We start from the raw sequence: 14,719 nt of genomic DNA, 5'->3' as shown, positions 1-14,719 counted from the left end.
TGTGTACAGAGGCCATACTTAGTACGTGTGATGTACTAACCCATATTTCTCCCTTTTTCCCAGACATTTTTTGGTTTCGGTCGTTGAAGAGTTCGTGACCAATTTGCAAGAAAGACTTGGATCTTTTCCCAAGTCATTGGTGAGTCCTCATGTCCGGGGATGTTGCCATGTTCCAATCTAGATATGATGTTTCTTTTGTTTGGAAACATTCATTCCTTCTATTATTTTTGAGACAATTGATGTAAGCATATAATGGTGTAATGTTGTTGTATTGGCTATGTCCAAACATTTGTACTCTTTTAGATGGTTTATATGTGAGATGAAACTTTAGATTCTTATATGATTTGTTATACTAAAAGAGAAGTCAATGTGAACTTCATATGTGAGGAGTCTATGTAAACTCCATAAATATAATATAAGAGAAGTCTAAGTACACTTCACTGCATAAAGTTTTAAATTTTTCTGCATTTTTACCTATGATGTTCTATGACGTATGCTAAGAGCTAGTCTTAGTCCTCTTTGAGTACAACGACGCCGGTTAAGACTAAGGGGTACTTTTGGTCGTTACATCGTCGAATGAAGAATAAACTAGCTGAAATAGAGGGAGAGAGTTTCAATCCATACTATTAAACATCGAGGACTGATTTTCTGACTGAATTGAGTTCCAAGAACATGCAAATACGCTAAAAATGCAGTATAAATTGAGGGAACATGATTCTAAGGCTGAATTCACGCATGAATTACTGAAATATTAAAGAGGAACTAATATAATACCTCAATATGAAGTGGAATTAGAAGGAAAAAGGTGAGGATACTCGGCTTTCATGGCTGCTTCTGCTTCCCAAGTAGCTAACTCCTCCACAGAACCTTGGCTGAACAGACTTCTTTGTTTCTCAACCTTCAAAACGTGATAGTCATTAATCTCAGCTGGTACATCCTTAAAATAAAGATTATCCTTAACCGCCACACTATGGAATGGCACTACAGAGGCTGGGTCACCTATACACTTCTTCAAGAGTGAGATGTGGAATATTGGATGCACTACTGCTAGTTCTCCTGGGAACTCTAACTCATATGCCACATTGCCAACCCTTTTCAAGATCGTGTAAGGGACTACATATCTATGACTGAGCTTCCCTTTCTTGCAAAATCTCATCACCCCTTTCATAGGTGACACTTTAAGGAAAACGCAATCATAAACTTAGATTTTTACTTCCCTTCTCCTTACATCTGCATAAGATTTCTAACGACTCTTGGTTGGCTTAAGTCTATCTATAAGGAGTTGCACTTTCTCCATAGCATAAAGGACTGAATCTAGCCCTATGAAAGTTGTTTCACCTTCATCAAACACACCAACATGAGATCTACATCTATGCCCATACAGTACCTCATAAGGGGCCATCTGAATGCTTAAATGGTTGCTATTCATGTAGGTGAAATCAATAAGAGGAAGGTAATCATCCCAACTACCCTTGAAATCGATCACACAATTTCTCAATATATCCTCTAGGATCTTAGCCAGTCCATCCGTCAGCGGATGAAATGTTGTGCTAAGGTTAACCTGAGTACCAAAACCCTTCTGAAATGACTTCCTGAAATGAGAGTTAAACTGAGGACCTCTATTTGAGATTATAGACAAAGGAACCCCATGCAACTTCAAACTTTCATTAATATAAAGCTTGGCATAATCCTCTGCCGAAACTATAGTCTTGACCGCCAAAAAGTGAGAAGACTTATTTATCCTTTCAACTATCACCCAAATGGAGTAATGTTTGCTGCGAGTTCGAGGTAACCCTATGATAAAATCTATATTAATCACTTCCCACTTCCAAGTAAGAAAGTCGATCTCTTGCGTCATACCCCCTGCTTTCTGATGTTCTACCTTAACTTGCTGGCAATTGGGGCACTTACTCACAAAATCTGCTATATCCCTCTTCATGCGATTCCACCAATAGACTTCCCGCAGATCACGGTACATCTTAGTGGAACCTGGATGAATAGAATATTTGGAGTTATGGGCTTCTGCAAAAATTTGTTTCTCAACTCACCCACATCAGGAACACACAATCTACCCTTGTAGCGAAGTACACCATCTCCCCTTTGGGAGAAAACCTCCACTCTCTAATTATGGACTGCACCCTTATGTCGAAGCGAGATTGGATCATTCTCTTGCTTTTCCTTAACCTCCACTACAAAAGACGATTCTGCCCCATTCTGAACTATTACACCACTTTATGATATGCTCATAAGGCGAACTCCCAAGCGAGCAAGCAGGTGAACATCATTCACTAGTTTCTTCCTTTCTTCCTCAACATGGGCTACACTACCCATAGATAATATGCTAAGAACATCTGCTACTACATTCCCCTTACCAGGATGGTAATGCACACTCATATGATAATCCTTAAGGAACTCAATCCATCTCCTTCGGAAAAGATTCAACTCTTGCTGGGTGAATACATATTAAAGGCTTTTATGGTAATTGAACATATCTACATGAACACCATACAAGTAATGTCTCCAGATCTTGAGTGCAAACACCACTGCTACAAGCTCGAGGTAATGAGTTTGATAGTTCTTCTCATGCACCTTAAGATGTCTAGAAGCATATGCTATAACCTTATTTTCCTGCATCAACACACAACCTAGGCCAACTCTGGATGCATAACAATAGATCACATAACCATTTGAACCCTCTAGTAGAGTCAAGACAGGAGTTGTAGTCAATCTAGTTTTCAATTATGCAAAGTTTTTCTCACAATCATCTGACCATTGAAACTTGACTATCTTCTGAGTTAGCCTAGTCAATGGTGAGGATATGGATGAAAGTTCTTCCACGAACCATCTATAATAACCCTCTAGACCTAAGAAACTTCTGACGTTTGCACCAGAGGTAGGTTTGGGTCGTTGTTTCACTGCTTCTATCTTCTGCGAATCCACTTGAATCCCCTCACTAGACACAATGTGACCAAGGAAAGCAACGGATTACAACCAGAACTCACATTTTCTAAACATAGCGAATAATTGGCGATCTTTGAGAGTCTGTAAAACAACTATCAAATGACTCACATATTCTTCCTCATTCCTAGAGCAAATGAGGACATTATCTATAAAGACGATAATAAACAAGTCCAAGTACTATTTGAACATTGTGTTCATCTAATCAAAGAAAGATGCATGAGAATTGGTTAGTCCAAATGACATAACTACAAATTCATAATGACCATACCAAGTCCTAAAAATTATTTTTGGAATGTAACTATCACTGGCTCTAAACTGATGATAACCTAATCTGAGGTTTATCTTCAAGAAATGGAAAGAACCCTGAAGTTGTCAAACAAGTCATCAATCATGGAGATGGGATACATATTCTTGATTGTGACCTTGTTCAACTGTTTATAGTCAATGTACATTCTGAGGGAACCATCTTTCTTCTTTACGAACAATATTGGTGCACCTATGGAGAAATACTAGGTCAGATGAAGCCCTTATCTAGAAGGTCTTTCAACAGCTCTTTCAATTCCTTAATCTCAGCTCAAGCCATTATGTAAGGAGGAATAGAAATAGGGTGGGTATTTGGAAGGAGATCAATTCCAAAGTCAATTTCCCTTTCTAGAGGTACTCTGGGAAGATCTTTTGGAAAAAAAAATTTTAAACTCACTGGCTACAGGAATTGACTCAAGTATTGGGGTTTCAGAGCTAGAATTCTTTTAACGCGAAAAAAATGATAGAGATCATCTTTCTAGCCTTAAGGTAAGAAATGAATCGTTCCATAGGTGCTAAGCTACTCCCCTTCAATTCTAAGATTAGTTTATTTGGAAACTAAAAACGAACAATCCTAGTTCTTCAATCGAGTAAGGCATAACACGAATGTAACCAATCCATGCCTAGAATGACATTGAATCCTACCATTTCTAGCTCTACAAGGTCTGTTGAGGTGACTTTCTGAGAGACTGTGACAGGCCAATTTCTGTATACCCATCTAGCTACATATGGGTAACCGACTGGAGTAGAGAATAAGAAAGGTTCTGAGAGATTTTCCGGACTGACATTGAATTGGACTGCTATGTAAGAAGTTATAAAAGAAAGAATGTCCACTAATTTAATAATGCATAAATATCAAGTTTAAACACTCGTAACGTACCAATGACTAGATCAGGAGAAACTTTCTGATCCTGGCGAGTCTGAAGAGAATACAACCTGTTTTTGCACTGACCGCCACCTGTACTAGTTGAGTTACGCTACTGAGTCAGGCGATTTGCTAGTGTTGCGAAGTTATAGACTGAGCTCTACCATTACCACCTCCTTCACATTGTTCAGAAGGACAAATCGTTAATCAGTGACAAAACTGACCACGCCCAAAACACCCTTCCTTGCTGTGAGGCACTCGCCTGGATGGTTCTCACTACACTTAGGGTAAGTGGGTTATGTATTGGTGCTTGAAACACTTCCCTGAGACTTAGAACCTGATGCCCTAACCTTTTGATCATACTTTTTCTTGGAGAATTGAACACTAAGCTGATGAAAGGGCTGGGGTTGAAAATTTCTGCTGACACTGCGAGCGATTTCCTTCACCCAATTTCTATTGAGAGTAGTCATAGTTCCCAGTCCTAGCCTTCTTATTCTCCTTGGCCTATTCCATAAGCTTATCACCCTCAACCTGCTGAGCATTAGTCATAAGCCTAGATATGTTCATATATCCCAGTAACATAGCATTTATGTACCTAGTTTACACAAAATCTGACACTCTATATAAGAACCTATTCATCTGTGCCCTGGAGTCAGCATCCATGTGAGGTGCATACCTAGAGAGTTGGTTAAACTCGAGCCCTTACTCTTGGACCGTCATGAATTCCTAAGACTTTGCTTATTTGAACTCTATTGGGAAAAACCTGTCCAAAAAGGTCTTACTAAAGCATCCCAAATAATAGGAGATGCATCTATATCCTCATTTTCCTTCCACTAAGTGCACTAGATATGAGCAACATCTTTGAACTGGTATGATGCCAACTCAACCCGATCATTTCCATTGACCTGCATCACCTAAAATATCTTGTTGATCTCACCTAAGAAATTTTAGGTATCCTCATTAGTTTCCGATCCTAAGATCTCAGACGGATTCATCCTAACAAAGTCACGGACCCTTGCTGCTGCTAATCCACCAATAGCATTCACAGGAGCATGAACCCGATTGTTCTGGTTGGACACAATCTGAGCCAACATCTGAATGGTGTTCCTGAAGTCAGCATTGGAGACTTCCTGATCTAGCAATGGAGGAGATGCATTTGAATTCTTGGCATTCCCATTCCTGGAATTAGCTCTACGAGGAGACATGATCTTAAACATAGAACATCGATTTAGAATGGAATTAGATCATACCTTACGCACGATAAGATTAACAAGAAAGTGAAAATTTTTCTAAAACACTTCATAGTCTCCCTCTCATTTGATGTGGTGCACTTCACACCCATGAAAATGACTTTACTTATTGCAGTTTTTCCAATACCCTAGGACACTTAAATCTGGTGCTCTGAAACCAAGTTTTTCATGCCCCGAGATACCCTTGAGATGCAGAGATGGGACATAGTACCACAAGTGATCCCATGCTAACCCTGCTGGTATGATCCTGAACATACTAAAGATAATAAACTGATGCATAAGCTAAATCATAAATTAAAATGACAATATGGGAATACCCATATGCTAAAACTAAGATATATGAAAATTTATGAGTTTAATATAAAGAAGGTATTAAGTGAATACTAAGCTAAAACTAACTATGTATGAAAATAGCCTCTAACTGACTAGAAATGCTGGGACAAACCCCAGCTAAGTCTAGCAAAAACTTAAACTAAACGACTAAATACTGAAAAGAAAATCATAACATTTTCCTTCAGAGAATGAGGACTGACCACTTATTCTGCTGAACTTGAGATAAGGAATTGATCTAAGCGTGATCTGGATGCTGAGAACCAAAACCTACATCACGGGAAGGTGTATTGCATGTATATGTCAGTACTTGAAAGGTACTGAGCACGTAGGATAGACTAAAGCTGAAATAATACATAACTGAACAAGAAACAAAACAATGATATAATCAAAACATGATATATTGAATGTTGAGCTAACTAGATGGAATGACCAAATTTATAACATGCTAAGACAGAATACTAACTGAACTGTAAATATGGTCAATGCAATAGAGTCGTAATAAACTGTGGGAGATATTAATAACCAATAATAAAATCACATGATCTAAATGTGGAGTCCGATGTATACGTCACATAGAGAGGACCCAATAAACTCCACAAGATGTATAAAGCCATGTTGGCGTGATCACTAAGCTAATGCCCGCATAGGAGACTTAAAACCTACATGGCTAGTAGTTCTGGAACTATTTGAGTACGCTAAACCCTAGTTCAACTTGGTATTGTGCTACTCCCAATGAATGAAATGATTTACATATTATGACTAAATTTTTGTAAATACTGGATAGCTCAAAACTGAACACGCAAATTTAGAATGCAAAAGTTAATCTGATAATAATGCATTATTAGTTGAGGCATGTGTAATTGAATAACTAATATATCTTACCTAGCATGTGTAATTCAAGAACTAAAGAAATACATAGCTAGGGTTCTGAAATTCATGGGATAATCTTACTATTAACATGGTAATCTGATTTGGAACATATAACTAACTAATTCATGATATTTTATTGAAGTTTTAGAAACCCTATGTCTAATCATGATAAGGGAATCAAGAATCTGACTAAAAACTAGGGACCTAATGGGAGAAAGGAACCCACTAGTAAAATCCCACATAGCTGGTGATGAAATCCATGGAGATATCTTTAGATTTTGGGGTTCTTGACATTTTTCTCCTTTCTTGCTTTGAATTTTCTATGTTTTGATTTATGATTTTGACTTAGGTATGTTCTTGCTATGTTTCTTGGCTTAAATAGACAAAAAATTTATGATTTAGGTCTTAAACAACGTATTAGGGGTTAAAGAAACTAGAAAAAGACCAAAAGACCTTTGAACTAATTGGTGTTGGAACAATCGATGACTTTGAATGACAGGCCGTTAATCAATCGATGAACCGTCGTTTGGGTCTGCTCGACAACTCTTCACTACAATGCGTATAACTCTTTGCTAAGAGATCAGATTTAAGAAAACTCGGTGTCTATGGAAAGAGAATTAATTATCTATCATTTCATAGGTCATGAAGCGCCTAATTCATTATGTGGTAAAAGTTGTGACTAGTTGAAGTTGACCCTATCAGCAATCCCCCCTAAATTACTTCTAAGCATCACCTACGGTCAGACCTGCGGACCGCACATCAAACGACGGTGCGTGTTGGTTATTCGTAGTTCATGTTAGGGGATAGTTACCTTGAGTCTCAATCCACGGACACAGACCACGGACAATAGTCGGACTTATGGACCGTAAATATGGTCGTGGATCGACACTCAGTCGATTTTCATGGATGAGTATTTGGGAGAGCTTCAGTGAAAAAGACGATGCATAGTACAGGATGTAGATAAGACTACGGTCTATCAATGTTAACTGTCGATTGCTCTGGCAGATTTCTAAAAAGCTTTTTTTTGGTCTGTTTTTTATACGGGGTGTTATACTAGACTCTTACAACTATTCCACAAGTACTATGGTACCAAAGAAGTCACCCGTCGCAAAAAGAGATCTAAATCCACTCGACCTTCCCGTCATTTGGTCTTCAATGACCTAAAGAGCGTGAATGATCCCGAGTACGTCCTCGACACAAGATGGACTCCAACTACTGCAGCTTGTGCTAATCGGGGCTAAATTAGGACAATGAATACCATCGTAGTAACTGCCTCCTAGTCTCATAAGAAGGATACTCTGATTGGCTCACAAAAAAGGTTGGCTTTTGGTTCCTTAACCAACTTTGCCCATGGTTGTGCGTCAGGCTCCACTTACGCTTCAATTAAGCAAAACTAAAATGCCTCGTCTGATAAGGTCACCAGGTCAAAAGTTCCCCAAAACTCTTCCCCTGATGCGGTATTTGTGAACCAAACAGCTAGTGCATCCATCAAGAATGGAAAATCTATCGGGACACTGAGATGTTGAATGCAAAAGTGAATCTAACTCGTACCATCACCGAGGAATGTAGAGTCCTCACGGGGAGTCTCAAAAAAATGCCGAAAATTCACGAGCTATTTATGAAGAACAAGTGTGAGTGGATGTCCCACAATCCCGGAATGTATAGTGAGGAGATTGTGCGGGATTTCAATGCCTCCTGTGTTGCCACTCTTTGAGGGTCCATACACTAGAAGGCCAACCAAAAAACAAAAGATCCCCTTAGCTCCACTATGGTCTTAATGGGTTCGTATGAATATCTCCTACACTACTATCTGTCGGTTTCTTTATGGACCTATCCCCGACAATAGTTTGGACGCCAACACAGTTGAATTTGATTACCGTTGGGAGATAGTAAAGTCTGGCGCTTTCATAGGGATTGTGGAAAAATAGGAAGCAGACATATCTTGTCTTCCCAAGCACATGGTCCTAGACGGCGAGTGGGTAGAGTGGGTTGCATCACCCTAGTTGGATATCAGAAAGCCACCCTAAAATATGTAGCCAAATTCTTCTAGCTACTTCTTCGGAACAGATTGCGCCGACCCAAGTCTTAACCTAGTCACATGGGATAGGGAAGTTAAGGTGGCAACATTACTTTCAGGGATAGAAATAAATCTCGCCAAATTGACACTAGCAGAGATTCATAATAGGGCATTCAAAACCACCACAACTTACCTTTTTTCGTGTATTATTTACCAGATTTGAAGGGATGCTAGAGTTCCAATTTGGCAAGGTGATAAGGTGGTCCATGGTACATAAAACTTGGATATTAGACTCATTCAGGATGAGGCAAATGTGGTTGCACCATGTTGAGGAGCTCGAGTAGATATGCCGCTAGGTAATGATGTGGTTGATCATGTAGAGCAAATCTAGGTAGATGGGGTGGCACCAACAGCGGATGCACCGGATTCTTCCTCATAAGAAGGTAGTTAGACTTCGAGTTCATCAAGAAACACTCCTTCATCTGAAGCATCGATCATACCACTGGCCCATGTCCTAAATATAGAACATAGAATGGCCACTTTACTGCAACTTTTAAAGTATTGAATGGGGAAGTTTATTGGGGAGTCTGAGGAACGTGCTGAAAAGAGGTTGGAGGCAACCATGGAACGTAAAGTTGAAGTAGTTCATAGGTTCACTCAATGCTTTTGAGGTGCCAGTTTTGGAGCATACAACCCCTGCTAATGATATGTATCCCTTCCAAACTAAGATAGCTAACCTCCGGGACGATGTTGATGTTATCCTGGCCACACTGGTTGTCGTACCATAGGTTGCACCTTTAGCATTTTACAATGATACTATTACGGGAGCACTTAGTGACGATGATGCGGGAGAGAGGCCTGAGTCAAAATGGACCAAACATAAGAAACACTAATCTAGTCATAAATACAAGATGTCAGAGGAGGAAAGGGCTGCCAAAAAGCAGTGCCGAATAGAGAAGAATGCAAGAGAAAAATCCATTGTAGATGAGTAGATAAGGCAACTTAGAGTTCGTGAGATGGGTATAGGGGAATCTAACTCCATTCTTAAGGCAGCATATGATAGCACCACTCAGAGTGCAATGATTACTGATAAGAGCACTACTGATGGTGACACCAAGTACAATAGTGGGATTCGTGAAGCTGGACCCACCTACTTGTTGATGATTCTTCGACGCAATGCGCCATAGTTTTGCTTCACCCAAATCTATTATTGTTTCCGATTTATTGTGCATTGGGGAAAATTACACTTATATTGTAGGGGTGGGGTAAATGGATTATGAGTGATAGGGTGAAGCATGAGTAACCCAACTCGTAATCCTGTCTTGGACGTTTTTTGCATGTGCTTTTTTCCCCCAATAGGCTATTTAATGTCTTTGGAACTGTCATGTTTAGTATGTGTAAAAGAATAAATAAGAAGAAAGCACGATCGCCTGAAATTGTTAAAAAAAATGATACCCATCTAAAAAGTTTTTATATTTGCTGAAAGTATGGATTAGAATAATTTGAATGTGTTGGATCTGGGTATGACACAAAATAGACTTATTTTATTGCATGATTTAAGCTAAAACTTGAACAAAGTAATTTGACGATCTAAAGATGAAACTAGGTGCCAAGTGTGTGAAAATTATAGAGGAATAAAATAGTGTGGTGACGATATAGAACTTGTCCGGTTAGTCCTACTAAGATAATCTATTATGCTTGCTAGGAAGTTATTATAGGACCTTATTCTGAACAGTCCACAAAAAGTATAAAATGAGTTTGACCAAATGAAATGAATTTTCGCTTCGATCCAAATGCTTTCATCCTAAAAGAGACCAATTCTTTCTAACTATCTAACTCACATTCCCAAAATCTAATGTTTTGGCGCCGGTCCCTCCTTGGACATGTGCACCCCGACTTACGCCAAAAGGCTAAGTTGAGGGTGGCTAATGCAAAAGTGACTTTGCTCTTGGCCCTGACCAGACATCAGGTATTGTGCATCTCGACTCGTAAAACACCATGGGTTGAGGGTTGCTATAAAAGAGAAAATATAAAGAAAATTGTGTGTGAAAAGAGTTAGGTGTTGAAAAGAAGATAAAATAATAAGTGAAAAAGAGGATATGACTTTGCAAACAAAAAAAGGAACTGAAATGCATGCAAAACAAAAAAAGTGATCAAAATGAAAGAGTTACAAAAGTGAGAGTCACATCTAGTGTTGAGAAGATTCAAAGGAAAGAAGAGAAAAAGTAGTAGGATGTCAAAGATAGGGAAAAAAGAGGTAGAAGGCCTAAATATAATGTTAAGGAGGGCCGAAAGTCACAAAATATTCCCAAATGTGCCACACCTGACCCTAAGCCTACGTTACAAGCTAAGAAAGTACTATAGTGATCTTAAAGTCTAGTTTGGAGAGTCGAGGCAGTGAAAATAAGGGCAAGCCTATGGTATTGAACACTACTTGTACTTGAAAATTACTTCTGAGCGTGAGAGTTTGATGAATCCCTATACTCAAAACTTTTTTTACATTTTGTGAAAAGGGGTGAGTTCTATTGAAGTAAGTACACTAGTGACATTGTCGGAAAGTTGATACTTTAGGGATAACAAAACAATGTATGTGGTGTGTTGATTGGTTTTTATGTGTCATGTTTGAATCTACACAAATTAGCTAGTTTGAGTCTACGAGAACAAAGTTGCACTTAAAATAAGAATTATTATGGAGAGACACGTAATTTCTTGGGTTTAAAGTGCTTTTTTCTATATGAGTGTCATTTAGAGTCATCAAATGTTGCTTTAGGACAAACAACGAACATAAGTTAAGGGTGTTGAGGTACCTTGAGTTTACAGAACTATTGATACTTTTCACTCATGATTTGGGTATGTCTGAGGATCATTTTGTGTTTGTTTTATGTGTTTTGTAGTAATATCAGGAAATAAACTCAGGTGCAGAGATTTGAAGAGATAACTGATAAATTGCAAAAAAAATCACCCACGGAGGCACTTTCGGGCCGTGTAATAAGTTACAAACCATAGGTGATGATCGTGGGAGGATCAGGCAAAGGCACTTTGGGTGCTCAGGGAAATATTACTAATATTGCTACGTGTGGAACCACGAGGGTGAATTATGGACCGTTGAATGACTTACGGTTCGTATGGCAGCTCCGTTGAAGTGATCTCAAATGTGGTTCTAGTGCATGATGCTAAAATATTCCAAGTATAAAGTGAAAGAGGCTCTTACAAACCGTCATCTCAATGATGGTCTGTCTTTTTGGGCCGTAGAAGTTGAGATATCTGAAGCTGGAAAATTGGCTAAGTATGGAGCCACGGAAGGGACCTACGGACAATAACTCAACTTCCTAACCGTAGGCAACCTGTAGAATTAATACGTGTCTTGCAGTTTATTTCCTTATTTTATTTCCCTTTTAATTTAGGATTTTTTTGTAAATAGGGCATGAAAACCTCATTTTGGGGGGTTAGATACTATTACATTGTTTTAAGTTCTTATCTTAGAGATTAACTTGCAACTTTAGAAATTGTTAATATTCTCTGTTTGTTTTGAAGATTTTCCCAATTAAAGATGAATTCTGGGTTTATAATTCTTCCTCTAAAAATATGAATTTTGTTCTAGGTAGTATGGGTAACTAAATCAACAAGAAGGGTTGTGGGAGCCGTGAGTTATTAACAATGTATGAATAGTAATTAAGAAATCTTTGAATAGTGTTTTGCATGCATTGATAGTTTTTTCGTTTAGAAGTGTTTTTAAAGAGTGCATGCCTTAGAAATCTCCTTGCTACTTGCCTAACCAAGGAGGTAGTTAATAAGAAAAGATTTATCAACATATATTTAATGTGATACTATCTAATAGTCTAGTGTCGATTGCTGCGAAGGTGAAAACATAGTCATACATCAATGCGACGTCTAATAAGAGGTACAGATAAGGGTTAGTAAATTATACTCACGTAGGCGGACCAAGGTGTAGGGTGAAATTATCTAGATGCTGGACCAAGGATTTAGAGTTACATAACTTATCACTTTGCATGTAATACACTAGGAAGGGTATTACTAGGATCACGCGTTATTAGCTTATGTGGAACAGTGCACCCTAGTTATTTTCTCATCTTGATAACAAATAGAAGTTAACTCTTGTTCACTTGATAATCACATAATTGAAGGAATTTGATTCACTAACCCCTTCCTTTTTTACTTACTTATTTTGAAAATACCTTGACTTAACAGATCTAATCATAGGTTATAGTTAAGTCTAAACTATATTGCTCATGAGATCGACCCTAACCTCCAAGTTAGGTTATTTACTTGATAACGATCTCTTATACTTATTTAGGGAGGTATAATTTGAGAGTATCAGTTGTGCCACGACGTTAACTAAGGCGTTGTTTTGGAGGCAACCCAAAACCTATATTGTCTTATGTCTTTGATTTGGTAAAATAATAGTGTGTTGGCTGTACAGGATGAAGCATGGGAAGTCTAAGGAAAACTGGAGTTTTACAAGAAAAAGTATCATTCGAAGAATTCTTGAACAAGTCGTCGACCTCGATCCAGTCCACTGTTGGACCCAAGGAAATGCTAATCTAGCGTCTATAAAACTCGGCGAGCCTAAGAAACTATTGGTGAGTCACCAACCTGTTCGGCGATCCTAATCTGCACTGCCATTTTGATTGCCAACATTGATTGGGAGTTCTGTAAAACTCCGCGAGGTGTGCGACAACTCGGTTGGTCACCGAATAGTGGGGGGACCATAACTAACATCACCGAATGGACGAGAACTGGATGGTCTTTAGAGTAAAAGGTCTAAATTTATTTAACTCCTCAAGTATCCATCACTTTTCATTCTTCAAGCTCACACTTGAACGTCTTGTTTTATATTTTTGCACCTATATTGTATTTTGGTTGATTGATTTGTGCTTGGATGTGGATTACATTGCAACCCTAGCATATCATAGCAATCCTAATAAGCACAAGAGGTTGGGTTCCCCACCCTAAGTCCCTTTTATTAAATTTTTTTCTCAAGTATAATAGCATTATCTTGTTGACGTCTGTTGGGTCTGTTATGTAGGATTAGAAGGTTTGTTGCCTGATTAACTTCTCAAATTTTGCTCGTAATGAGTAAAATGTTTAATTTCTAAAAAATTGTACCTTCAAATAGTTGAAAAGTGTGGGGTGTGCATAATAATTTTGGGTATAGGCTTAGTTTTAATGGGTCGCGATTTGATTTTGTTTTCAAGGCTTGCGGGGTTTAATTTCAGGTATAGGTTGAAAATGGGCTCATTCAGATGTTTGGCAAACTGTGTTGAGCTTTCCAAAGCACTCGGCGGTTCACCTTATGTCCCCATCTCGCCCTTAATTACATGTTAAATGAAATAATTATGTAACTTCCAGCAAGAAGTCTCAAGTCGCCGAGTGCATTCGGTGCTTTTCTAAAAGGAATCTTATTCGCCCTTTATCTAGACCCTTGCTTCATTTGAGAACTACACTCGACGAATCGCCTAAGTTGATACACTTATTGTCGATTTTTTCAGCGCAGTGATCCTGTATTTGAACTTTCATATTCCTTTTCGAATACTTCCTAACTTTTTATCAAAACTTTGAAAATATGGCTAGATCGAAGGTAGTAGGGAGAAAGCTGCCACCTAGGAACATAAGAACATCAAATTTCAGGAACAGCTTAAGGAAGGCAATAAGTGAGAAGAAAGAAGGAATTTCCAGTAGAAGATCGCCCGTTGATCCTAATGTCTCATCGTGGGCTCGAGGGTTTGTTAATTTGATTTATGTCTTTAAAGTATCTCACAATGTTTAAAATATAATTGAAGCAAATATAGTGGCTGAAGCCGAGGTCGTAGCATCCAAAGCCGCTGAAACCCAAAAGCAGGATGGTGCAACGCAGAGCAGTAGTACCCAGATCCAAATTTATGCACCAGGTACGGAGGCCCCGATAGAAGGAGAGACTCCGTAGACAGGATCCCCACTTTACCTACCTCTTTGTCTTTCTCTTTATTAATTGTTGAATTTTTGTTATTTGAATTTGAGGACAAATGATTTTTATTTGTGGTAGGGTGAGGCCCACCTTGTGTTTGACTACTATTTTATTTGTGTTTTGTGAGAATATTTGGGTTGTTCTACTTTAGATTG

General features: G+C 38.5%; 1 protein-coding gene across 1 annotated transcript; it reads right to left on the bottom strand.

The window, feature by feature from the left end:
• Nucleotides 1-775: 775 nt before the first annotated feature.
• LOC107030197 lies at nt 776-5,334 on the bottom strand. Its single transcript, XM_015231566.1, has 2 exons — nt 5,222-5,334; nt 776-1,091 (listed from the first exon to the last, which is right to left on the bottom strand). The coding sequence occupies exons 1-2, from the start codon at nt 5,332-5,334 to the stop codon at nt 776-778; spliced, it is 429 nt and encodes a 142-aa protein (XP_015087052.1).
• Between the last annotated feature and the right edge of the window lie 9,385 nt (nt 5,335-14,719).

Source organism: Solanum pennellii, chromosome 9 (genome assembly GCF_001406875.1).
Source record: "Solanum pennellii chromosome 9, SPENNV200".
Lineage (NCBI taxonomy): Eukaryota > Viridiplantae > Streptophyta > Magnoliopsida > Solanales > Solanaceae > Solanum > Solanum pennellii.
This window is presented reverse-complemented; position numbering and strand designations above follow the sequence as displayed.

Excerpts from the sequence above, each read along its gene's own strand:
- LOC107030197 (XM_015231566.1), bottom strand. The coding sequence starts at position 5,334 with ATGTCTCCTCGTAGAGCTAATTCCAGGAATGGGAATGCCAAGAATTCA. Across the intron at positions 1,092-5,221 it reads TTCAGGAACACCATTCAGAT|GGTTGGCAATGTGGCATATG; the intron begins GTTGGCTCAGAT and ends GATCTTGAAAAG.